General features: G+C 62.7%; 11 protein-coding genes across 11 annotated transcripts; 7 read left to right on the forward strand and 4 right to left on the reverse strand.

The window, feature by feature from the left end:
• Nucleotides 1-156: 156 nt before the first annotated feature.
• Nucleotides 157-813, reverse strand: COLE_07697 (uncharacterized protein; the record flags this gene model as incomplete). Its single annotated transcript, XM_018420583.1, has 1 exon — nucleotides 157-813. The coding sequence occupies one exon, from the start codon at nucleotides 811-813 to the stop codon at nucleotides 157-159; it is 657 nt and encodes a 218-aa protein (XP_018274960.1).
• A 1,509-nt stretch (nucleotides 814-2,322) lies between these two features.
• COLE_07698 (uncharacterized protein) lies at nucleotides 2,323-3,533 on the forward strand (the record flags this gene model as incomplete). The annotated part of the gene is made up of 2 exons (XM_018424660.2): nucleotides 2,323-2,547; nucleotides 2,721-3,533. The coding sequence occupies 2 exons, from the start codon at nucleotides 2,323-2,325 to the stop codon at nucleotides 3,531-3,533; spliced, it is 1,038 nt and encodes a 345-aa protein (XP_018274961.1).
• Nucleotides 3,534-3,841: 308 nt separating this feature from the next.
• On the reverse strand, nucleotides 3,842-6,462 carry COLE_07699 (uncharacterized protein; the record flags this gene model as incomplete). Its single annotated transcript, XM_018424752.2, has 4 exons — nucleotides 3,842-5,445; nucleotides 5,481-5,883; nucleotides 5,921-6,276; nucleotides 6,315-6,462. 4 exons carry the CDS (start codon nucleotides 6,460-6,462, stop codon nucleotides 3,842-3,844), a joined length of 2,511 nt encoding a protein of 836 aa, XP_018274962.2.
• A 276-nt stretch (nucleotides 6,463-6,738) lies between these two features.
• COLE_07700 (uncharacterized protein) lies at nucleotides 6,739-7,044 on the forward strand (the record flags this gene model as incomplete). Its single annotated transcript, XM_018424661.2, has 1 exon — nucleotides 6,739-7,044. One exon carries the CDS (start codon nucleotides 6,739-6,741, stop codon nucleotides 7,042-7,044), a length of 306 nt encoding a protein of 101 aa, XP_018274963.1.
• Nucleotides 7,045-7,672: 628 nt separating this feature from the next.
• Nucleotides 7,673-8,401, forward strand: COLE_07701 (uncharacterized protein; the record flags this gene model as incomplete). The annotated part of the gene is made up of 3 exons (XM_018425869.2): nucleotides 7,673-7,867; nucleotides 7,943-8,242; nucleotides 8,291-8,401. The coding sequence occupies 3 exons, from the start codon at nucleotides 7,673-7,675 to the stop codon at nucleotides 8,399-8,401; spliced, it is 606 nt and encodes a 201-aa protein (XP_018274964.1).
• A 356-nt stretch (nucleotides 8,402-8,757) lies between these two features.
• COLE_07702 (uncharacterized protein) lies at nucleotides 8,758-8,931 on the forward strand (the record flags this gene model as incomplete). The annotated part of the gene is made up of 1 exon (XM_065626567.1): nucleotides 8,758-8,931. The coding sequence occupies one exon, from the start codon at nucleotides 8,758-8,760 to the stop codon at nucleotides 8,929-8,931; it is 174 nt and encodes a 57-aa protein (XP_065482130.1).
• A 486-nt stretch (nucleotides 8,932-9,417) lies between these two features.
• COLE_07703 (uncharacterized protein) lies at nucleotides 9,418-10,950 on the forward strand (the record flags this gene model as incomplete). The annotated part of the gene is made up of 1 exon (XM_018424733.2): nucleotides 9,418-10,950. One exon carries the CDS (start codon nucleotides 9,418-9,420, stop codon nucleotides 10,948-10,950), a length of 1,533 nt encoding a protein of 510 aa, XP_018274966.1.
• A 161-nt stretch (nucleotides 10,951-11,111) lies between these two features.
• Nucleotides 11,112-12,126, reverse strand: COLE_07704 (uncharacterized protein; the record flags this gene model as incomplete). Its single annotated transcript, XM_018420584.1, has 4 exons — nucleotides 11,112-11,249; nucleotides 11,283-11,839; nucleotides 11,926-11,956; nucleotides 11,989-12,126. The coding sequence occupies 4 exons, from the start codon at nucleotides 12,124-12,126 to the stop codon at nucleotides 11,112-11,114; spliced, it is 864 nt and encodes a 287-aa protein (XP_018274967.1).
• A 739-nt stretch (nucleotides 12,127-12,865) lies between these two features.
• On the forward strand, nucleotides 12,866-15,475 carry COLE_07705 (uncharacterized protein; the record flags this gene model as incomplete). Its single annotated transcript, XM_018427074.2, has 6 exons — nucleotides 12,866-13,228; nucleotides 13,309-13,463; nucleotides 13,497-13,630; nucleotides 13,725-14,911; nucleotides 14,946-15,246; nucleotides 15,288-15,475. The coding sequence occupies 6 exons, from the start codon at nucleotides 12,866-12,868 to the stop codon at nucleotides 15,473-15,475; spliced, it is 2,328 nt and encodes a 775-aa protein (XP_018274968.1).
• A 2,612-nt stretch (nucleotides 15,476-18,087) lies between these two features.
• On the forward strand, nucleotides 18,088-20,724 carry COLE_07706 (uncharacterized protein; the record flags this gene model as incomplete). Its single annotated transcript, XM_018424951.1, has 3 exons — nucleotides 18,088-18,261; nucleotides 18,463-20,617; nucleotides 20,690-20,724. The coding sequence occupies 3 exons, from the start codon at nucleotides 18,088-18,090 to the stop codon at nucleotides 20,722-20,724; spliced, it is 2,364 nt and encodes a 787-aa protein (XP_018280536.1).
• Nucleotides 20,725-21,727: 1,003 nt separating this feature from the next.
• On the reverse strand, nucleotides 21,728-23,408 carry COLE_07707 (uncharacterized protein; the record flags this gene model as incomplete). The annotated part of the gene is made up of 7 exons (XM_065626568.1): nucleotides 21,728-22,520; nucleotides 22,577-22,698; nucleotides 22,737-22,878; nucleotides 22,930-23,055; nucleotides 23,166-23,196; nucleotides 23,231-23,318; nucleotides 23,358-23,408. 7 exons carry the CDS (start codon nucleotides 23,406-23,408, stop codon nucleotides 21,728-21,730), a joined length of 1,353 nt encoding a protein of 450 aa, XP_065482131.1.
• Between the last annotated feature and the right edge of the window lie 769 nt (nucleotides 23,409-24,177).

Below are 24,177 nucleotides of genomic sequence, written 5' to 3' on the forward strand. Positions count from 1 at the left end.
CGAGTTAGATGAACCTCATGCATATTGTGCCGGCTATGCTGTGTTATTGCTGCTGATTCCGTCTTGCTTCGCTGTCGAGGCGCTCTAGGAGTAGGCAGGGTGGCTGCTCAGATGTGAGGACGTCAACTTGTGCGCCACATATGGTTCCACTGTGCTCTACTTGGACACCTCGGCCGCCTGCCGCTCCTTGGCCTTGCGCGCCCTCTCTTCCTCTTTGAGCCTGCGCGCCTCCTTGCGCTCGTCGCGGGCCTTGCGCTTCTCGACCCCGCCGACGACAATCTTCGCGCGCGCCTCGGTAATGACGCTCTCCTTGGGCGTCCAGTGCTGGATCCACAGCCCGCGGCTCTGCTCGTCGTCCTTCCACTTCTTGGCCACGTCCGCGACGCCCTCCTCGAACATCTCGAGGATCTGCATCTTGCGCTCGTCGGGCACGCGCTGCTTCTTGCCGCCAGAGCTCGCGCGCAGCGCAAACACGATGTGCACGCGGTCGCCCTTCTTGAGCAGCTCGACGGCCGTATCGATCTTGTGCTGCACGTCGCCGTCCGCGGCGCCCCATCCCATCTGCAGCTCCTTGTCGTCGATCGCGAGGCGCTTCGACAGGCGGATCCGCTCGTCCCTCTCCCGCTCCTTGCGTTTCTCTTCGGCATTATTGACAATCTTGACTACGGGTGGGTCGGACTGCACGCAGACGACCGACTCGGTGGCCAGGTCGATCGACTCGATGATGGGCGCAAGCGGGAGGGGCTCGGACAGCTTCTTGTCTTCGCCAACCAGCTGGACAGTCTCAAAAGGGATGTCGTGGTTCCGCGTCATAATCGGGTCGATCGGGGCCGCCTCCTTCCCCCGCTGCCGGAGCTGATGTCTCCCGCGCGGCGCATCGTCCCCTTCCTCCTCCTCCTCCGCAGGCTCTTCGAAGGCTTCTTCCCGGCTGTCGGCTTCACGCATCGCGCGGGGTCGGGCGAAAGCGGCGCGCGACCCGCCGCGCCCGAATGCCGACGGGCCAGATGGCCGACGGTTCTCCTCGAGCGCAATGGCAGACGTCGAGAATCCCGCCGACGCAGGGCGAACGGCCGCCAGCGGAGCCAGGCGCGCCGCAGCGCTCGGGCCGAGGCGTGTGGAGAATGCACGCCGCAGCGTGAGGGCTGTGAGGGCGGGCATGCCGTGTGGTTGAGGGATGGTGTGAGGAGGTGGTGAGCTGGGAGAGGTATGAGCCAACGACGTCAGGCGACCACGGCGACCGAGACCGGAGATCTGGGAGGTGGCAGTTTGCAGGCACCAGCAACCTCCACCACCGCCAGCCACCGTACATCCAGCACGCGGCGATGGCAATCATTTGCACAGCGCCGCGCACATCTTCCCGACCTGTTGGCATCTTATTAACTAAGCATTCGATCATGCTGACGCAGTCGCAATCGCAGTCGCAGTCGTCCCACCCAGAACGCGTCACCGTACGATATCGGGCTCGTGACATCGGCCAGATGATGTCGCCGACTCCCGGTCCGGCGCCAGAAGCCACCATTCCGCTGTTGTCCGCGACGCGTCCACGCGCACCATCGGCGATCTGTTCTAAAGCTGGCATGGCAGCACGCCAGGTCCATGTCTGACGCGTCACGATCGACCGAGTGCAATGCATGCAGCAGCACTGGAGGAGTGGTGCCATGCCCATTGTTCGAGTGGTGGTGTTGGTGGCCACTGCATGGATCCAGGGTGGGGAACAAGGCCACTCCACGGGAGAGCCTGACACTCAACGTGGCAAACGTGGGCAGGGGTTTGTGCCTGTCCAAGCCAGGTATCGGGGGGAAGCCGGCACAAAGAGATTTTTTGGTCCCGCCGCCCGAGAGAGCCTGACGGGGCCCGGCTCATGAGGCAAGGGCCGCGGCGCCATCGTGCCACGACGCGTACAAGACGAGGCATGGGTATTGGGGCGGCAGATCGGAGAGGTGCGCAGGAGGAGAGAGGCACTGAGGGGGGCACACTAATGCTCTCTAATCTGACCCGAGGTGAGGGACAGAGGCCTGCGCCCAGGGTGGCGGCCAGCTTGGGGTGGGACGGGGTGGCACGATCATCTGTGCCAGACCCTGTGGACGTGTTTTTCCATGCCCGGTGCTCACCACACCACTTTCCAGTCCCGGCGTCCTCAGAGTTGCCTTTCTACATTTAACTGCTTTCGACGCGCACAGTCACGGCAGAGACGCCCACCTTTCTACTTATCGTCTCCTCCCCTTTCCGACCGTTTCACTCTTTAATTCCTATTCTCTAAACCAGGCCTCCCCACCCCTCGACCCCGCCCACTCTCTCTCCCCAAACGGAACTCGCGACAAGATGGCCGCCGCAGCCTACGACGTCGCGATGGACTACCTCTACAAGTACGCTCCTGGCGTCGCCGAGCACCTCGTCATCTCGAACGCTACGACGACCAAGGAGCAGCTTTACGGTGACATCGCTCTCTCCTCGCTCAACTGGTTCGAGCGTCTCTGGGCCAGCTACTACATCTACATTGGCAACGCCATCCTCGCCACCGGCCTGATGAGCTTCGTCCTCCACGAGGTGAGTCTTGATTTGCGTGTTCGGCGGCGGCGGGAGTTACAGTGGTGGCGAGATGCTCTTGGTATCGCGCGTAGCCGCCCACCCCTCTCCCCGCAGCCGCCCTTCGGGCGAACACTCCCCAGGAGTTGACATCGCGCGATGCCGAGTTGAACCGATCGCTCACACCCACACAGGTCGTCTACTTCGGGCGCTCGATTCCATGGCTCATCATTGACGCCATGCCCTTCTTCCACAAGTGGAAGCTGCAGCCCAACAAGAAGATCACCAAGGAGCAGATTTGGAAGTGCACCAAGGTCGTCCTTCTCACCCACTTCACCTGCGAGGCTCCCCTCATCTGGCTCTTCCACCCGATCTGCTGCTACTTTGGCATGGCGACGCACGAGGTGCCCTTCTCGCCCGTGTGGCTCATGGCCGCCCAGATTGCCTTCTTCTTCGTCTTCGAGGACATGTTCCACTACTGGGCGCACCGCGGCCTCCACTGGGGCCCGCTGTACAAGAACATCCACAAGCTGCACCACGAGTTCTCGGCGCCCATCGGCCTCGCGGCCGAATACGCCCACCCGCTCGAGGTCATGATCCTCGCGCAGGGCACCATCTCCGGCCCCTTCCTGTACTGCCTCTTCCGCAACGACCTGCACATCCTCACCGTCTACGTCTGGGTCACCCTCCGCCTCTTCCAGGCCGTCGACGCCCACTCGGGCTACGACTTCCCCTGGTCCCTCCGCCACTTCCTCCCCTTCTGGGCCGGCGCCGACCACCACGACTTCCACCACATGGCCTTTGTCAACTGCTACTCGACCTCGTTCCGCTGGTGGGACTACTCGCTCGGCACCGACGCAAAGTACCACGCGTACAAGGCGCGTGTTGCCGCCGCCAAGGCTACCGAGCGCGAGAAGATCCGCGAGCGCGAGCTCGAGCAGGTCGAGAAGGAGGGCCAGGAGGCCGAGCGCATCGTCGAGTCGTACGCCAAGCGTAAGACGGCGTAGTTGGTCCCTCGCCCAATCCCGACTATGCGGCGGCGGCGCGGCCGCCACGACCCCCCACACATACACACAACTTAGAAGGCGTCTGCGCTGCGGCGCACGCGCAGCGTCATCAGCCATTCGTGCTATAGAACAGCGCTTCTCCAGCACTGCATACCCCATACCATCTATATCTGCAATGTATGCGATAGTTTAGAGCCAGTGTGTGGGTTGGGAAAGTCAGACTCGCCGTACATACAATCTTTGAACACTACGAAATGACAAACTCTGGCGGCAGGGTGTATAGCCGCGTGCGCTTCAGGCTTCAATGCTCAAGGCTGCTTAGTGGGCGGAGGAATGGGGACGGGGTTGGACGGTGGGGCAAAGTTAATGGTCGGCGTCGACGGCATGGGCGACATAGGCGAGAATGGTGCGAAAGGCGGTATGCTGGGGGCCTGCATCCGGGACTGAGTGGTAAGCTTCGGTGGCGATTGAGGCGACAGCTTGGGAGGCGACTGCGGCGACAGGTGAGGGGGCGACTGCGGCGATATTTTGGGTGGAGACTGCGGCGAGATGCTGGGCGGAAGTGTGGTGGACACGGGCACGGGCGACCGGTTGACCGGGGCCGGGAGGAGAGGGGAGGCGGGGAGGCGGCCCGGCGACGCCGGTCGGAGGAGCGGGGAGACGGGGCGGAGCGACGAGAGCTTTGCGGAGAGCGAGTTTGAGAGTGCGCGCGTGTGCGTGGGCTTGTCGATGGGCTCGTATGAGATGCGGACGAAGAGGGTCGCGAAGAGGTAGCGGGAGCGCGAGTTGTCCTCGAGAGGCAGGTAGCGGAATCCGCGGCCGGCGGTAGTGAGCGGGCGGCACCACTGAGCGATGGTGCCGCGCGAGCCCTTGATGGCGAGCTTGACGAAGACTAGCGAGAGGCACGAAGGGAGAGACGAGACGGTGAACTCGAGCGTCTGGTCCCAGCGCGGGCTCAGGCTGCCCTCCTTCAGCTCGCGCGTTTCCTGCTCGTCGTCCCCAATCGTCGCCTCGACGTACATTTCGTCTGTGGGCGGCAGGCGCTGCGCAGATATGATGCGAATGCGCACGCGATACTCGACCGACACCTCGGCCGTCTTCTGCCGGAGCGCGAGCGGCTTGAGTACGTACCCACCGTCGTGGAACATGGCGTGGTTCCACAGACTACCTTCGTCAAAGGTCTGGTAGTTGATCGCGACCATCTGCGCGCCAATTTGCCAGAACGGGCGTGGGTCAAAGTTGGAGGACGTCAGCCGTACCGCCTTGGGGTACACGCGCGACAGGTGGCTGAAGTTGTGCTTGACCCAGTCGGCCTGCTGCCCGTCCCTAAGAATCTTCTGTGCCGTTCGCTCCGACACCGAAAACATGTGGTTTGACTCGTAGGTGACAAGCTTGGAGAAGCCCTGGTACTTGACACCGGCCGTGTAGATAGGCAGATCAGATAGTGATCTATGGATGCCAATCTTGGGCGACTTGGGTTTCTCCCCGCCCGCAAGCGTCAGGCGCTTCGCGAGCTTGACAAATGACGAGTCCGACTCAGTGGTCGTCGAGTCTGACAGCGAGTCAGAAGTTGGGGACGATGACAGCGTCACGGATCTGACGGGTGTGGGCTGCACCGCCGCCTTCGACTTGACGAGCACTCGGCCCTTCAAGTCTTCGGGACTTGGGATGCCATCGATGTAGTCGAGCGGCTCAGTGACCAGCAGATCGCCGAAGACGTCCTTGATGGTCTTGGCGAGGCGTTCTTGCTGCGGGACTGAGCATCGCACTTCCAGCGAGAGGATGACAGGGTACGGCGAGGCGACGAAGGCGTACTTCTTGATCGCCTGACACACATCGAGAATCGGTACACTCGATGTCATTGTATTCCCATGATACACGACGGGTTCGGTCTCGCCGTTGTGTACGTCAACTGTTTTGTTAGTTCGGACCTTCGCTGCGACGCACTCTCAACCGAGCGGCAGCCGTCCAGCAGCACGCGGATGTAACCCTCGACTGTACTGTCGCCGCGCCACTGCCCGGCAACGAGGTACGTGTTATGACTGCTGGCGATAAAGTATTCGGGCAAGGGGTGGCCGAGGTCCTGTACGGCCTTGGGAACATTGTCGGGCGAGGCCAGGTATGAGGATAGTGCCTCGGATGTCCATAGGTCCGTTTTGGCATCCGCGAATCGATCGTAGAGGAGATTGAACTGTTCGTCCGTGAGCTCCTCCTTCTGCACATCGCGGAGAAACTCGCGAGCCTTGTCGCGCGTCATGTCGCCGCCGAGAGCCTGGAACAGCTCCCCTAGCTCGGGGCGCGTCTGGACCTCACGAACCAGGCGCCGGAAATTTCCCATGTCGAGTGGAAACTTGTCTCAGCAATCTATCTCATGTGCAGGCACTTGCCTGGTAGTTTGCGAGGTGGGTTGGACCAACGCTGAGCCCCAACGAGTGGCACAGGCTCGTGGCCGTGCGCGCGTCGATCTTGGTTGCGCCTGTCGGCCACAGTTGCTTAATGAAGAGCAAATCTGGGTCGGCTGCGGGGCCATGTTGCATCCCACTGACGACACGATCAGACGCGGCGCTCACGAGATCATTGAGCGTGTCGCTCCAAAGCGCGTAGATGTCGTCCGTATGCGCGATAAAGTGCACCACCTTCCACTGCTTGTCTCTAACGTACACGATGGTGATCCAGCGCGCCCCGTCATACTGGTCTGTCGGCGAGACACCAAGCCGCAGCTCGCGAATGTTGCGGATCTCGACTGCGGTTAGAATGCTTGAATGAAGACGAAATACTCACCCTTTCCGCCTTTGAGCGAGGGCCAGGTAATGGTCGTCGGTGAGAGGGTGACAATGACGGGCTTGATCTTCTTGGACGACACCTTGAGCATGGGCACGCCGCTGGTGAGCTGCGGCGGGAGCTCGGCTGCACCAGACTCGCCTGCCATGTCGAACGAAGGCTTGACTGGGGCTGAGATGGGAGACGTCGAGATGGGCAAGAGCGAGAGGTGTGAGAGAGTTGGAAGCGAACTGGATGTATGTGACGCGGACAGGTGCGGTGGAGGCCCTTCGTGGCGTTCAGGGACATGCCAAGGGCGGAAGGCTGTGCCGAACCGAAAACGCGGATTGATCGACATTTTGGATGGAGAGATCGCCGCCGTCATCTCCGCCACACTCACCAGCCTCAACTTTGATCATTCAAATCACTCAATCATCATCAGCACATGCCGCGGTCTCGTGGCCTCGCCGCGCCATGGCTCTGGGTGTTCTGGTCAGCAGGCTCTCTCCCGAACACGCGCGTGATATTTCGCTTCCACTTACTTCCCATCACGCGCTGGCTGGTGGCTTATCTCAACCCCTCAAGCCACGATGATGAAGTGCGAAACCGACACCGCCGCCCATTCCGCTTCCGCCTGGGCGCCCCCGCGCTCGCAAGTACGCTCCTGTGCACACCGCGTCAAGTGGTTCGCACCGGCGCCATGGCGCCCCATACAAATTGGCCCACTCATACGCATGCACATCAGCCATAAGCTGGGCCGGCGCACAGGCTCGGCGTTTTTACCACGCGGTGGGAGGGAGAGGGGAGGGCACGGGGCGCTGGCCAGACTGTAGTGTCTGCCAAGAGGCAGCCACATTCCGTGTCACCTCTTGTACCGGGCGGGTCATGGCAAGACTGGTGTTCAGGTTGACGTTGTAAAACTTGTCTCGCAGTGGTCCGACGACGCCGAAGACAGCTGCCGCCATGGCTCCGGCGTCGCCCCTTTTGACCAGCAGCTTACTTACGCTCAAACTACCGCTAACGCTTACCTCACGGTCTCTAATCAGAGCTCTCGTCCTCCGCCCGACCTACAGCCGCTGCTGCCATCGCCCTCCGACCCCATTGCTGTTCCCCTCGCTGCGACGCGTGACCTGGCGAAACCATACAGCAGGATTGGCCGAGTGCTCGGGACGCGACTTGTCTACCCCAGGTGACTCACCACTGGTTCTCCAACCATCGTCGCGGAGCAGCGAGCTCCCCCGCATCTCGCCCTCGGTCGAGCTGCTCTCTCCACTACCACCACCACCGAGCGCATCGCGCACTGTGCGCTCTTGGGCGACCTATAAACTCGCAGCTCGCAGCTCTGTCGGGCGTTTATCTTCAGCACCACTGTCGCAGCCATGTCGTTCCCCGCACTCGTCCCCTTCATTGACGGCAACAAGGCCTGGGTTGCCGCCACCACCGCCGCCACCCCCGAGCTCCTCCCCAAGCTCGCGGAGGGCCAGGCACCCCCCGTGCTCTGGTTCGGCTGTGCCGACTCGCGCATCCCCGAGACTTCGATCTGTGGCGCCAAGCCCGGAGACATCTTCGTCCACGTACGTTTGCTGGCCCCAGTTGGCCCGGTGGCGACCCGGGGGGCGCCCCATTCCTTGCTGGCACGCTAACAGCAGCGCAACGTTGCCAACCAGTTCCACGGTGACGATGTTTCGGCGAACGCTGTGCTCAACTACGCCGTTCTCCACCTTGGGGTGACGCACGTTGTCGTCGTCGGCCACACCGCATGTGGCGGGTGCAAGGCGGCGTTCGGCTCGGCCGCGCCCGCCGCCGACGCTCCCGTCCCCGAACACCCCCTCCTGGCCTGGCTTGACCCCCTCATCAAGCTCCGCCACTCGCTCCCCGAGGGCGCGACGCTCGACGACCTCATGCGCGAGAACGTCCGTGCCGGCGTCAAGAGCCTCGCTGCGTCCTCCGTGCGTTTACTCTTGTTTCGCTTCCGCATCCAGCCGAGCTGACGCCAGACCATGACAGAGGCGTGGAGCCTCGGCAAGCAGGTCTACATCCACGGGTGGGTGTACGACCTCGCCTCGGGTCTCCTCTCGGACCTTGACATGTCCCTTGGTCCGCAGTAGACCAGCAGAAAAATAGAACCCAGTAGAGCTGTGGCCTGGCCATTTAGACGACGCCTTGCCGAGGCCAGTGCGGGCGAGATCTGGTGCCCGGCAGCGCCGAGAGGTGTAGAGCTGTAGAGGGAGGGCGGGCAACGGAGACGAGGGTGAGGTATGCATCTCCTGTTGCTGCAGTTTGACAAGGGTCCATGACCATGGTCCAAGTGCGCCTGTTGGAGTCAGCCTGCTGGGTGCACGAGCGTCGGCGCTATCGTTCATGATCGCCGAGGTGTGGCTGATGGCATCGGAGCGTCGGCCCTGATCGGTCAATCTTGTCTTGTTGTTTGTCGTTTCACAAACCCTCTCGTCGCTAACGTCCCATGCGCTCAGGCCGCCCTTCGTCCCGCCTCTCGCCCGCCGCCAAGACTTTGCCTGCCCAAGACGACAACATGTGCGCCTGGCGTGCCCTCCCGACGGGCATCGCTGTGCGCGTGCGTGCGACCCCCGCGCTCAAGCACAAATGCCGTGCGCGGCCTCGTCGAACTCCCGGGTGAGGGCACGGCTGTGGCTATCGCGACAACGGCGCCGCCCGCGGACGGCGCAGCGAACAAGAGCATTACAGCGATTCTCGCCAAGGCGCTCGGCGTGTCCAAAGGCAGCGTGCGCGTCGTTGCAGGTGCAACAGGACGCGTGAAGCGAGTTGACGTCGACGGCAACGCGGAGGCTTTAGCAGCAAAGTTGGAAGAACTCTGCCGCTAGCTGGGCTAGCTGGTGTCAGCCGCTCTCCGCGTCTCCGCCTGCTTTGCTCCGCTCCCTCCAAGCTCTCCAGACTTGAACAGCGGCGCGACCGGCCCCGGAGACCAAGACATGACAGACAAAGCCCAGCGTATAGCATGAAGCACGCGCTCTCGCGTGCGATTCCGGATAAACTGCGGCATGCGGGGACCCCGGAAAACGCCAGATGAACAATAGAAGACGCCTCTTCGAGAGGTCCCACGCACGCCCGAAGCACTCTCTCTCGTGCTCTCAAGCTCCCCACCATGACCATGGGACGCCGGCTACTAGCCCTCTCCGTCGTAGTCGTCTCCCTCACTCTCATGTTCCACTTCTCCTCCCTTCAATCAACATTATCCACCTCGCTCTCCCGCATGATGTCCTCCTCCTCATCGCCCGCTTCTCGTGTGATTGTCGTCGGCTCGGGCCTTGCAGGACTGTCCGCCGCCCATGCCGCGCTTCAACGCGGCGTTCCCGTCCACCTCCTCGACCGCGCGCCCAAGCCCGGCGGTAACAGCATCAAAGCGAGCTCGGGCATCAACGGCGCCGGCACCCCCGCCCAAGCCGCGGCAGGCATTTCCGACTCGCCCGCAGCATTCGCCGAGGACACAGTCAAGAGCGCGGGGGAGCGCTACCGCGCGCCCGAGCAGATCGTCGACCGCGCCGCGCTCATCCGCAAGCTCTCCGCCGAGAGCGCCGGCGCCGTTGGGTGGCTCGTAGACGACATCGGTGTGGACCTCAGCGTCGTCGCCGTGCTGGGCGGGCACAGCGTGCCCCGCACCCACCGGGGCGGGGGCAAGCTGCCGCCGGGCGCTGCCATCGTCATGGGACTCCTGAACAAGCTCAAAGAGCACCCGAACTTCACCCTCTCCTCCGGCGCCGAGGTCACAAACCTCAAGGTGGACGGCGGGGCCGTCAAGGGCGTGAAGTACACGCACGCCGGCGAAACCGCGGAGCTCGACGGCGCCGTAGTCTTCGCGGCCGGCGGATTCGCAGGCGACCGCGCGCTGCTCGCCAAGCACCGCCCCGATCTCGCAGGCATGCCGAGCACGAACGACGAGCGGCCGGGCGCGCACGCGCTGCTGGCCAACCTCGGCGTGCCCCTCCTCGACATGGACAGAGTGCAGGTGCACCCCACGGGCTTCGTGGACCCGGCGAACGTGACGGCGCCCATCAAGTTCCTCGCGGGCGAGATGCTGCGGGGCGAGGGCGGCATCCTCCTCGGCCCGGACGGGAAGCGGTTCGTGAACGAGCTCGGGACACGGGCGAAGGTGTCGGGCGCGATCATGGGTCGCGAGCCCGACGCGAGCGACGACGGCACGAAGCAGTGGGCGACGACGATCCTCCTCGACCCCGGGGCGAGCGAGGCCGCCAAGTTTCACATCGGGTTCTACGCGTTCAAAGGCTTGCTGCGCAAGGTGCGCGTGTCCGAGCTCGACGCCGCCGTGCGCGCCAGCGTGGACGCGTACGCTGCGGCGGTGCATGGCGGCGCGGCGGATCCCTTCGGGCGCAAGAGCTTTGGCAAGTGGAGCTACAAGCCCGGCGACGACGCCGAAGTCTACATCGGGCAGGTGACGCCCGTGACGCACTTCACGATGGGCGGAGCGGCGATCGACACGGGCGCGCGCGTGCTCCGCAAGGACGGCGCGGAGATGGTGCCCGTGCCTGGTATTTGGGCGGCGGGCGAGATCACTGGCGGCGTGCACGGCGACAACCGCCTCGGCGGGAGCAGTCTGCTCGAGTGCGTTGTGTACGGGCGCACGGCGGGCGCGGCGGCCGCCGCGGGCGTCAAGGCGTAGCCCTGTAGAACGACGGCAATCAGCAGTGTGTAGCGCAGCATGTGTATGGAAGCTTCTATGTGTCCGAGCAGGCAATTATGTGGTATCTGCTGCATGGGGAATCTGCTCGCCCGACTGACTTCAACCTCAAACAGGACTGCACTATGAACACCGACTTGCAACTATACAAATTTCCAGTCAAACTCGGAACGCGCGACCTCTGGCGCGCCAAGCTTGCGCCAGTTCTCGAGGAATGCGTCACGGCGCGTCTTGGACACGGAGAGGAGGGTGGGCCAGTATGTCGCGTGGTCGTACGTGAACTGGATGTCAGATAGTTCTCGTACTGCACTCACGTCTAGCGCGCCGCCACACTCCTTGATCAATCCGTCGGCCTGGAACAGGCCCTCTGCGACCGCCTGCTCGCCCGTCTTGGTGATGGTGCGCTCCTTGGCCTCGCCGATAAACGGCCATACCATATTCACGAACGCGCGCATCGCCCACCCCATGTCCTGCAGCATCGTCAAGCTGGGCTGGAGGGGGTAGTGGGCGTCGTACACGCCGAGCATCTCCTTGGTCTGCCCGAGGCCGGGCTTGGGCCCCATCTGCTTGCCGCCAAAGTTGAAGACGGTGCAGACCTCCTGGGCGCCCGCGGGCGTCAGGTCCATCATGCGCTCGAGGAGGAAGAGGTTGTGCACCATGTCCCGCTCTTCGAGCGGCAGCGGGTTGCGGTTCATGAACACGTAGTTGACGGGCCGCAGGCCGTTCCAGCCTGCCGTGAAGCGCGTGGCGTTGCGTGTGTCCTTTTCCGCGATGGCCGCGGTCGCGTCCACGTCGTAGAGGTTGAGTTGGCGGCGGAAGGCGAGCGTCGCCTCGAGGCGCGCGATCGCCGCGTCCGTGTCGCCCTTCGTCGCTGGATTTAGCGGAGGACGACGTCGCGCCGGCATGGTACTGGCAGTCGCCAACGCGCTGGAGGAGGCGGGCGCAACATCTACTCACCTCGGAGGTAGCGCAGCAGGGTCTCCTGCGACTGCGGGTCAGCGCGCCCCCACGCGCACGTACGAGCCACATCTTCTCGCGCTCGCCGAGCTCGGTGCACTCGATCTTGTAGTCTGCAAAGTGCTTCTTGAAGGCGTCGAGGGCGGCCGTCTGCTCTGCCGTGACCTCTGGGCGCGGCGGCGCGGCCGGGGCAGCGAGCATCTTCTCGATCTCAGCAGCGGTCTTGGACATGGTGTATTCTGTACGTGTGGGGACTGCATCGGCTGGGCGCCAGCAGCGACTTATGTACCCCGCCGCAGACTACTCGGCGTCTAAATGACCGGCGAGGGCCGCCGCGGAATGCCGGGCCCCACGCGCTGACCTTGGCGTCCAGGCCAGGCAAGGCAAGGCGATTGCTACCCGCGCGGCGCGCTAGGCCAGGGTCGGAGGCCTGCCGGTGCCGGTGTGTCTGGCATTGAGGCGTATGGGCACATGCTCATGGGCAACATGGCTGGCTAGCATGGGCGAGGCTTGTCGTGGTGTCACGAGGCAGGAGGAAAGAATGCTTGTCGCATGCGGCACTTCGGCTACCGGCTTCCGGCTTATCTCGAGCTGTCAGGCTGATGGACGTAAAAGATTGTTGAGACGCGGCGACTTCATGGCCGGGTGTTAGTGCCCCCCTGTTCCACTTTAGTACTGCAGTAGATCAGCTCGCTGAACGCCTGAGGCAGCTGAGGTGAGCTAGCTGTGAATGCGAGACAGTACGCGGCGACTCTCCGTGCCATCGCCACCAGTCTCAACCCTGCAGTGCACGTCCACAGTGAGTGGTGAGGAGTTCATGTATGGTGGTGAGCGATCGATCGCCCAATTGCCCTTACGTCATGGCCATTATTTGGCCCACCGTTCCGCCGCGTCGACAAAAAGTCCATGACAATTCACACTCTACCACGACTCAACCATCATGCCGACGCGGCGGGGCAAGAGGACGCACAAGAAGCGCGCTCAATTGGATGACGCGCACGCGCACGTCGTGCACAATGAAGACGACGAAACGGTGGCTGGGCCAAGCATCCCTCGTATCCTTGTCCCGACTGAGGACGCGGAGCCGGACGAGCCGGACGAGACGCCCGTGTCGTCTGTACCGCCCTCGGGAGACACGTCGGCCGCGTCCAGCACCCTCCACACGCCGCTGGGCACGCCCATGCCCGTGACGGAGGGGAGCACGGCGGTGGAGACCCCGCGGAATCTGCGGCAGCGGTTTGCGGAGATGACGCGCGAGATTGGCAAGGCGGGGGAGGAGCTGAGTGTGCGGATTCGGCGCAAGGTGAGTCTGCGCGGGGGAGGAGTAGCATGATGGAGATTCCAGGATAGAGGAGTCGCCGCCTCCGCCGCAGCTCACCCCAGGCCGACGGAAACTTCAAGGTCCTCGCACCTGGCACGCCGTACGACGAGCTCGAGCTCCACGACATAGACCACCCGATGCACAAGAAGCGGCGCCGGCACCGGCGGGACGAGGGGTGGACGAAGTGGTTCGTAGGCCGCAGGGTGCTGTTCCCAGTGTAAGTTTGAGTCGGGGGTGGAGCTGATGCCAGCGCATTCGCACTTGGCATGGCCGCCGTGTGGACCGCCACGCAGCCGGAACTGCTTGGCGGAGAGCTCACGGACCTGTGGCCGATGCTGCAGAGCGACATGAGCAACTTTCTCGGAAACATGTCGATGTTGGATTGTGAGTGCATGGGGAGGTACCGAATGGCACGGCGAGGTGGCAGTATTGATCGGCGGCTTCAAAGGGATTGTGCCGCAAGAGATACTAAACGCAGCTGCCAAAAAGGCCATTTTCGAGTCGCGCGACTTCTCCGTCGGCGACATTCTCTCGCACGAGCTCGGCCTCGAGGCCAAACACCCCGTCATAATGATGCCGGGCGTGGTGACGTCGGGCCTGGAGAGCTGGAGCACGGAGCCGATAGCGCGGCCATGGTTCCGGTCGCGGCTGTGGGGGACGAGCACGATGATCCGTGCCGTCCTGACGGACAAGGAGCGGTGGGTGGAGGCGATGGGGATCGACCTCGAGACGGGGCTCGACCCGCCGGGGCACCGGGTGCGTGCCGCGCAAGGACTGGACGCGGCGAGCGAGTTCATCCAAGGCTACTGGGTGTGGCAGAAGGTAGTGCAGAACCTCGCGACGATCGGGTACGACACGAACACGATGGACATGGCGGCGTACGACTGGCGCGTCGCGTACTACAACCTCGAGGTGCGGGATGCGTACCTCTCGCGCCTGAAGGCGCGGATCGAGCTCATGCACAAGCTCTCGGGCCACAAAGTGGTGCTGGCGTCGCACTCGATGGGGGGCTCGCTCATGCTCTACTTCCTCAAGTGGGTCGAGGCGGAGCCGGACGCGCTCGGCTTTGGTGGCGGCGGCGGGCCGCGATGGGTCGAAGACCACCTCGAAGCATGGGTGAATATCGCCGGCACGCTCCTCGGCGTGCCAAAGGCCATGACGGCGTTCATGAGCGGCGAGATGCGCGACACGGTCGAGATCAACCCCCTCGGGTCGTATGTCCTCGAAAAGTTCTTCAGCCGGAAGGAGCGCGCCGAGCTCTTCCGCCGCTGGCCCGGCGCCAGCTCGATGTACATGAAGGGCGGGAACCGGATCTGGGGCGATCTGGACGGGGCGCCCGACGACCCGCCGAACGCGACGGACACGTACGGCCGCTTCTTCTCGTTCCGGCGCACAGCGTCGACGAAGGAGGAGGACATGGACCGCACGAACATTTTCCCCAACCTCACGGTCGAGGAGACGGTGCCGTACGTCCTGGACCACACGAGCGGCGCGTACCAGCGCATGTTTGCTAGTAATTACAGCGTCGGGTTCGAGACGGACCCGAAGCAGCTGCGCAAAAATGCCAAAGATCACACCAAGTGGACGAACCCGCTCGAGGTCGAGCTTCCGCGGGCGCCCAGCATGAAGATCTACTGTCTGTACGGGCACGGCAAAGAGACTGAGGTGGGTGCAAGTTGCCTTCTGAAGCTGACAGCAGCGCGCGTACTGGTACGTTAAAGGGGAGTATGAAGAAGGCGAGGGCCGCGATGCGCTCGGCACGCAGTGCGACGCCGAAGACGACATGTGCGAGCGCACGCCCGGCGACTTCCCGCTCATGCGGAACCACCGGATCGATAACGACGTAACGCTCAAACACGCGCTGCCGGAAGTACGCTCGGGCGTCAAGTTCAGCGACGGGGACGGGACGATCGCGACGGCGAGCCTGGGCGCAATGTGCGTACGCGGCTGGCGCGGCCGCACGCGCTGGAACCCAGCGGGCATCGAGGTCGTGACGCGCGGTGCGTGGGATACGTGGGGTGCGGGGTGGGCTGACGGGCAGAGTTCTTGCACCAGCCGGACGCGCTGGACCTGCGCGGGGGCGCTGGGACGGCGGACCATGTGGATATTTTGGGGAGCGCGCCGCTCAACGACGCGATCCTCAAGATCGCGGGCGGGCGGGGCGACCTCGTCGAGCCGCATATTGGGAGCGAGATTGAGCGGTACGTCGAGCGGATGCGGTGGGATTAGGCATGTGTGAATGCATGGGTGGGTGAGTGCCACAAGATGAGCTTAAGCGGATTATGCATTATTATGCGTGGTAGAGTGGAGGATGGTGGGAGGGATCCGGTGCCTTGCGAGGGGATGCTTGACGACAGATGCTCGACGGGCGTTTCAGTCGTGGGAGCCGATCAAAACATTGCGAGAGGTGGAAGCGACGACCACAGAGCATCTGTGACTGTTTTGCTCCGGCGGATGCGATTACGACTCCACTAATCCAAGGACATGCATGTACAGTAGGATGGGATGAGCCGGGAGCTGTGTTTTGGGGTGCTACTGGATGACGGCGCAGAAGCTCTCCACCTGCCTCGACAAGTTCCCGGCGCCTCGCTTCGATTGGGGGTTTGTCCCACGCCCATCTCACGCCTCCAGGTCGGTAGAGCCTAGCAAGACCAGCCACAGTCGCCAAGCAGCGCAGTAGGCTACGTAGTACGCAGCAAAACAGCTCGGCGCCTCGGCGCATGTCATGGCCGTCCCCGGACCTCGGAAGCATCACGGCTTCACGGCCCGAGATGAGGTATGCAGGGTGTGTAATGGTGGTAATGGCTGGCAGCTGCGAGATCCCACGCCACGTATGTTGCCACGCTGCGTGGACAGTAGATGTTCAGCTGACTGGAGACAGAGTCTGAGCAACGACACACGAGGTCCATATATGGACATGACCCATGCAGGGACGCCGGGCATCACATCACGTGGGAGGGAGAGCCAGCCATCAGCCATCATTTGAAGGGTTTCGGACAGGCGGAGAAAGAGACGATGGACGGAGCGCCAAGTAAGCGAGGGTGAGGGTCGAGCGACGAGCGACGAGCGCTCTCTCCTTTCTCCGTCCGTCCCTCCACCGTCTCCGACTCCGACGGACGTGCGCGGCGTCGTTGTGCGGGACCCCGCTGCATCGAACATGCGCTTTGGATTGGCCCCCCCGCCCCGCTCCGGCACCGCGGTGCGTGCCTCCCACATCCTGCAGGACGCACCGGGTGTGCCTGCAGGATTGGGGCATGCATCGCAGCATGGGCAGAGCCAAGGCTTGGAGATGCTGGGGGGCAAAGTCTTGCTCTGGCGGCATGCCGTAGTATAGCTGTGCGGTGGCGCCGCGATTGCGTTGCCTCATGCCTCATGCCGTTGGATCAGAGGAGCTGGAGGAGGGATGAACTGCTTGCTCTTGCCACCTGAGACTAATAGTCTGCCCGCTTGGTCTATCGCCTGACCGCCTGACCACCCGCCGCCTGATCTGTTCACTTTCTCACCCGAACATCCGTCACGCAGCGACGCCACTGCTTGGGGGAGAGAAAGGAGATCCCGTCATTAGTGGAGGTCACATGCGGGTGGGGGGTGGAGAGAATAGAATAGAATAGATTGTGTCGGCCATCTTGCATGGCTTGGAGCTCGATCTCGAGAGTTGTTGGAGTAAACAAACGCGCAAACAAGCATGTATGAAGAATGAATGACGAGGAGGATTAGGAGGGGGAGGATGTTTGCATGTGCCAAGAACAAGACAAGGACGAGGGCGCAGAGGGCGCAGAGGGCGCAGAGGGCGCAGAGGGCGCAGGGGGAGGGCGCAGGGGGATGATAATCCGGGGTAAAGTGGGAGATGGGTAACCCTGAGTCTCCGCTGACCCCTTGCATCCTGGGACAAGCCCCGTGCGGTGTCGTGCGTGTCAGGAAACGGAAGCAGGGAGGGAGGGAGACGCAGGTCGGATAGCGGGAGATTGTTTGCACAGCCCGTCCCAGCCGCTGAGGCGCTGTGCTGCATGAGAGAGAGAGACGTATTGCAGGCACCGACCTGTAACAGTTGCTGTGGAAGGAGAGAGAGAGAGAGAGCGAGGACGGTAGAAAGGCTTGGCTGGGAGAGTAGATGCTTGGCTGGGTGGACTGTTCGCTGGACCCTGCTGCTCCGTTCCTGGGGTTCCTGTTTCTAAAGCCTCGGGTGATGTGCCGTGGGGCGGTGGTACACAGCAAACATGCTCCCTTCAATCCCGCCGTTCTCATCATCAACTCTCTTCTCTTCTCTTCTCTTCATCAACATCTCTCTCTCTCTCTCTCTTCTTTACATCTCTCTCTCTCTCTCTTCACTTTCTCTTCTTCTTCGTGTCTCCATCCCCTCCTCTCCCTCCTCTCCCTCCTCCCCCTCCCCCTCCCCTTCTGTCGATCTCGCCAGACGACTCCCTCCCCCCCCCCCCCCCTCCCCCTCCCCCTCCCCCTCCCTTCTGTCGATCTCGCCAGACAACTCCCTCTCACACGAGTATCCCGGCCTTGCTCTTGCACCATCGTCGTCGTCGTCTTGCGCATACCCCCTCCTCTTCAACTCTTTCTCAACAGCACGCACGCACACACGCACGCTCAATCTCGCCAGAACTCTTGTGACTTTCAACAACTCCAACACTTGCGCACTGTCCTCCTCCTTCCCCCCCCCTCCTCTCCTCAAGTTGTACTCCACACTTGTCATCCCACACCGTCAACTCGTTACTCTCATTCTCCCCCCATTGCCCCCCTAATATCTCAACATGCCAATCCATCCCGTTGAGAGAGACATCGGAGACCGCGGCTCCGGCTCGGACGCCTATCACTCGGCCGAGCAGCACGAGATGACCGACGCTTCCTACCTCGGCCCTTCCGGCCCAGCTCCAGCGCCCTCCGTCTTCTCTCGCGACTCCACCTACACCTCCCTCGCTCCCTCGGTTCGCTCTCACGGCGCCCGCTCCTCTTGGGGTAGCAGCAAATTGCTCGCAGCCGGTGAGGCTCCCCCCGCAGGGTCAACTGTAAGTCGTTTACACCGCGTTTCTCGCATTGCTGGGTGTCGCAGGTACTCGTGTGACCATCACCTTGCTCCCTCACCTTGCCTTGCCTTGCCTAGCGAGATCCCCAGCGGTGGTCGCTTCGAGACGGCGGGCGGCAGGTGTCTTGGCGTACAGTGGCCACCCCCTCGCATCCCCCTGTAATTGCGCACTGACACCACCCAGCTCCCTAGTGGCGCAGCCGCAGCCCACGCTCCCCGCCAACAGTCCCAGCTCCAGCATGGTTACACCTCGCCATACGACGACGAGGCAGTTGGCTCGTACGCCCCAGCAGGCGCCGTCCCCACCGCTCCCGACTACGAGAAGACGCCCGCATGGGCCACGCAGAACAACCAGCGCAAACGCAAGTCGCGTTGGTGGCTTTGGGCCCTCCTCGCGCTCATCTGCTTGATCTGCATTGGTGTCGGCCTCGGCGTCGGTCTCGGCGTTGGCCTCAACAAGAACAACTCGGGCTCCGACTCGGCCAAGGAGAAGCCAGGTGCCACCGACTCGGTCGGCGTTACCACCGGCACCGAAACCCCTACTGCTACTTCGGCAGCTCCTACTGCAACCCCTGTTCCCACTACAGGCGGCTTTGGTTCGATCATCACTCTCGCCGACGGAACCAACATGACATATGAGAACGAGTTTGGCGGCCACTGGTACTGGGACCCTGCCGACCCGTTCAACAACAATGCCCAGGCCAACTCGTGGACCAAGCCTCTCAACCAGAGCTGGGACTGGGAGAAGGATATTATCTTTGGTGTCAACCTCGGCGGCTGGCTCAACACTGAGCCCTTCATTGTCCCCGGCCTCTACGAGCGCTACTCGACTGGCCCCGCCGGCACCTCTGTGGACGAGTACACCATGTCGATCAACATGGGTGCTGACCTCGAGAAGGCCATGACCGAGCACTACGAGACCTTCATCACCGAGCGCGACTTTATGGAGATTACTGCTGCTGGTCTCAACTGGATCCGTCTCCCGATCGGCCACTGGGCTGTCCAGAAGGACCCTAGCGAGCCTTACCTTGAGCGTGTTGCTTGGACTTATGTCCTCAAGGCCCTCGGCTGGGCCCGCAAGTACGGTATCCGTGTCAACTTTGACCTTCACACTGCCCCCGGCTCGCAGAACGGTTGGAACCACTCTGGCAAGATTGGAACAGTCAACTGGATGAAGGGCCCCATGGGTCTCGCCAACGCCCAGCGCACCCTCGAGATCATCCGCAGCATCGCCCAGTTTATCTCGACTGACGAGTGGAAGGATGTTGTTCCTATGTTCTGCCTCCTCAACGAACCCAACGGTGCTGCCATCGACAACTCGAACGCCAAGGGCCAGGTCGGCACCTTTGTTCTCGAGGCCTACAGGACTATCCGTGCTGTTACTGGTTTCGGCGAGGGCAAGGGTCCCATGATCGCCATGCACGATGCCTTCCTCGGCGTCCAGAACTGGTTCGACTTCCTTCGCGGTGCCGACCGTCTTGCCATGGACCAGCACCAGTACCTCGTCTTCCAGCCCCAGCTTACTGGCTCCATCTCGTCGTTCCAGAACCAGCCTTGCCAGGCTTGGGCTGAGCGCACCAACGAGACCTCGATCCGCTTTGGCGCCAACAACGCCGGCGAGTGGTCGGCCGCCATCAACGATTGTGGCCAGTGGCTCAACGGTGTCGGCCTTGGCTCGCGCTACGACGGCACCTTTGCCGGCTTTGCCGACCGCCGCATCGGCTCGTGTGCTTACTGGGAGGACTACACTCAGTGGGACCAGGCTACCAAGGACGGTCTCCGCGAGTGGGTTGCCTCGTCCATGGACGCGTTCCAGAACTTCTTCTTCTGGACTTGGCGCATCGGAAACGCCACGACCACTGTCCCATCTCCCAACCCCATGTGGCACTACCGTCTCGGCTGGAAGGAGGGCTGGATCCCCGCCGACCCCCGCTCGGTCGCTGGTACCTGCCGTCGTGCAGGCGTCTCGGGTCAGCAGTACTCGGGCACCTTCTCCGACCCTTGGATGGCTGGCAAGGGCCAGATCCAGCCAGAGCTCCCCGCCGCCCAGACTGCTTCGTACGCTTGGCCCCCAGCCCAGTTCACCGACATCTCCCCCGCTCAGATGAACCAGATCCCTCAGTACACCAAGACTGGCACGCCCATCACCCTGCCCGTCCCCACCTACACCAACCCCGCCAAGCCTGAGGAGACGATCAACGCCGGCACCGGATGGGCCAACCCCAACGACGGCCTTGGGCAGGCATACGTCAAGGTCGCCAACTGCGAGTACCCCGCCATTTACGACCCCCAGGGCGGCACTGGTCCCGGCCAGTGCGGTGCTGGCGGCGGTGGTGGTGGTGGCGGCGGCGGCGCTGCTGCTGCTGCGGCTCCTACGCCTACGCCCACACCCACACCTGCGCCTGTTGCAGCTCCCTCGGCCCGCGGCTACCCTCCGCGCGTGTAAACGACCACGACTACCAACGACAAAACTACTATGGACTTTTGTGGTTAATACCATGGCCCCCTCCAAACTCCACCATTGCGCAATCTGTATACCACTCCATCGTCTGACTGGCATTGCTGAATCTCCGCTGGCTATACTTAGGCGCCTGGCGACATCTATGTTTTTATAGCTTATGGACAATTTAGCACGCGGCGGGTATGTGCGCGGTGGTGTGCACCTTGGAAGACACTGTCGACAGGCAGGCGCCATTGCTGCTTCTCGTCCCGCAAGGCCCGTAAACTCTGCTCGATTGCGTTTCACCTTGTGTGCAAGCATATAAAACTTGGCAGGGCTGGCACGAACGGCAGTGCAGCAGCATCGCAGCACAGCGGGCAGCGGGTGACTCGCTAATGTGACGGAACCTCGCTGGAACCTCACTGGGTCCTTGATGCTTGACAAACAACGCAGCAGTTTGACAATGCCCAAAGGGTTGGCGAGCCGGGTGCCTGCGCATTCCCGTCGTCCCCTGCGGAAGCGACCCTTCAGGCTGCAACTCTATCATGCGGATCCCCAATTGAGCCTTGCGAGTGCGAGTTGTCCAGTCCAACGGAACAGGCGAACCAAGAAACGCATGCATCGCGTGCGTCGCCGTGGTGTCGGCCGCGCGCCAGCGCGTCGGCCCGTCTCAACCAGCCAGCGCACGGGGTTGAATGTGAGATGAGACCCTCGGTTCGTGTGCCCCCGTGCCGAGTCGGCGCCGAACATGCGCCGAAGACAATCGCGCCGGCTCGTGCACAGCACTTGCCCGCTCGCATTGCCACGCACGATTACTGTAATGCATCGACTCTATTGCAAACGGGATAGGACAGGACAACGAAGGGAACACATCTATCTACAAAGCGCAACCGCCTCTCCGCTCGCTACCTTGGCAGGATCGGCTTGGCACCGCACAGGCCTCAGAGATCTAGCGAGTGGCGCCGCCATGGCGCCGCCGCGCTCTCTCACGACGCTCGCGTCATTCACGTCACTCCCAGCACTTGCGCAGCAGCGCAACCTGGCGCCGCGCGCGCGGCACCGGCGTGGCCGTCTCCAGCAGGGCGAGCGCAAGCGCAACAGGCCAAGACACGACGGTCCAGAGGGGCGAGGCGAGGTGACGAACGCTCTCGGCGTATGCTAGCACGATACGGGCGAGCGTAAAAGCGGCCCCGGCGCGCGCGCGACGTCGAGTCACCTCAAGAGGAGGAGTTGCATCGAATGGCGCGGCCTTGACAAGCTCCAGCGCGCTGATGAGCGCATCCTCGGCACGGCCGCCGCGCGCCCACGCACCTGCGTACGCGATGCGGCGTGTGTTCTGCAGCGGCGCAAGACTGCGGGTGGAAGGAAGGGGTACCTCGAGGGAAGATCCGGGGGTAATGTGAAGCGTAATACCGGGCTGGGCCGCGATACGGCCCATGTCGTAGCTCAGTGACAGAGTTTGCGTTGCGGCCGGCATGGAGGCATCATATGCAGGTGGCGCCGGGGACGAGCTCACGCAAAGGGGAGCAGGGCCAGCCCCGGTCGCGGGAACGGCGTCCAGTCTGATCCACTGCCCGTCGAGCAGCGCCTCCTCCTCCGGCGCAGCCCAGCCGCCAGCCTTGAGCAACTTGACGGCTCTCTTGGACGGGATCGCGAGAATAACATGGTCGTAGATGTGGTTCGCACCGCCCGCCTCAACAAGGCGCACACCGTACTCGTGCGACGTGATGCTTACAATCTCGGCGCGGGTGTGCAGGTTCTCAGGCGGGATAATCGACGCCAGCTTGTCGACGAGGGCAGCACTGGTCGTCAGATCACTCCATACTCATGACCGCCGGCCGCCTCGGGGAATACTCACCCTCCACCGGCAATCGCCTCCCACGACCCCTCGTGGTCCTGGACGGCCTGGACCACCGAGTCAGCGGGCATCTCCTTGGCCGCAAGGTCGTCCGTCACAGGCCAAAGACGCGCGATGCGCGGCTGTGATCAGCGGCTATCCAACTCGCTAAAGTACGCACCAGCAACCACTCGTCGAAGAAGGCCGCGCTGTACCCGTTGGCCGCGAGCCAAGCACCCAGCGGCTCATCTCCGGCCTGGGCATACCCGAAGCGCAGCTTATCGAATGCGAGACGCCATGCGCGGGGGTTGACGAGGTTGAGCCTGCAATCAGCAAAACTAACCGCTTCGTGCTCTGTGTGTAAGTCGACTCACACGCCCGCCGGGCGCGGCTCTCGCGCAACAGTCAGCGACATGTCCGTTCGCCGGGTGGGAAGGTCGAGCTGCTTAAGGAAGGCGGCGAGGGTGGGCGAGCCGGCGGGGCTGAAGGCCATCTGTCGTCAGGTGGGGCGATAAGGGGCACACACGAGTCCGCTACAGTCAGCTCCGATTTGCGCCTCCGTCTTCCTTCCCTGCCCTCTTCTCGCCACTTCTCCCGATGGCGGACTCACGTATCGACGAGCACATCTTCCTTGCCTTCGCCTGCTGTTAGCTCGCGCGCGCTAGCGAGACGCACGTCTGTAGATTACGCCGCGCGCCTGCCCGCCTACATGCTCCGAGCTTTCGTAGATGTTGACCTCATGGTCGGAGTGCTTTTTGAGGAACTGGGTGTCAGAACTTGCTCGAGGCGTGCTTAGACGTACCCAGAGCGCTGAGAGACCCGAGAGGCCGCTTCCGACGATGGCGACGCGCATGGAAGATAGACTGGGAGAGGGGAGAGGAGGGGAGGGGAGAGATTAGGGGTAGGGGTGGTGGGAGGTAGAGACAGGCAACCTACGTTGCGTATTTTTGATGGAGAGAGAGAAAGAGAGAGAGAAGAGGAAAGAGAGATGCGAGTGGAATGAAAGATGTCAAGGCGGGACGAGTGGGAAAAGGGAGGATGACGCCCATCTGCGTGCGCCTCCCAGCCTCAGTCAGACGCGTCTCTCGATCCACCCTCGGTCCCCTCTACCACTTCCCACCATTCAGGCTATGCATGCCAGTTCCAGCTCCACCAATTCTACCTATGCCGCCCTCCCTGCCCTCGTCCACGTCGCGCCGTCGCGGCGTCGCGAGCAGCGGAATGCGCAAAAAACTAGCTCTCATGAGAACTTGGGCGACTTGGCGGAGGCCGCACTTTGTGGGGCTCTCAATTTCCAGGCACGCCCCCCCAGCCGCCGGTAATTGCTCAGGGCAGAAGGGCGAAAGACAAGGCCAGGCGCGCCTGGACGCGTGGTCTGACGTACATCCATCCGTAGATCCGTAGATCCGTCGCTTACACGTGACGCGTCTCGCGTGTGCCATGTGATCAGCGATAAGCGACGTTCTGTACTCCGCCGGAGATTCGAAGCGGCGCTCTTGGCGATCATGGGATAGGAGCATCATATGGCCATCGCCTTAAGCTGGGCCAGCTCAGACGGGTAATAACACTCCTCCACTGTGATGAGAGCCCAGCAGTCTTGAGCTTGCTCATGTCCTCTCCTC

The sequence above is a fragment of the Cutaneotrichosporon oleaginosum genome (genome assembly GCF_008065305.1).
Source record: "Cutaneotrichosporon oleaginosum strain ATCC 20508 chromosome Unknown ATCC20508_contig08, whole genome shotgun sequence".
Classification (NCBI taxonomy): domain Eukaryota; kingdom Fungi; phylum Basidiomycota; class Tremellomycetes; order Trichosporonales; family Trichosporonaceae; genus Cutaneotrichosporon; species Cutaneotrichosporon oleaginosum.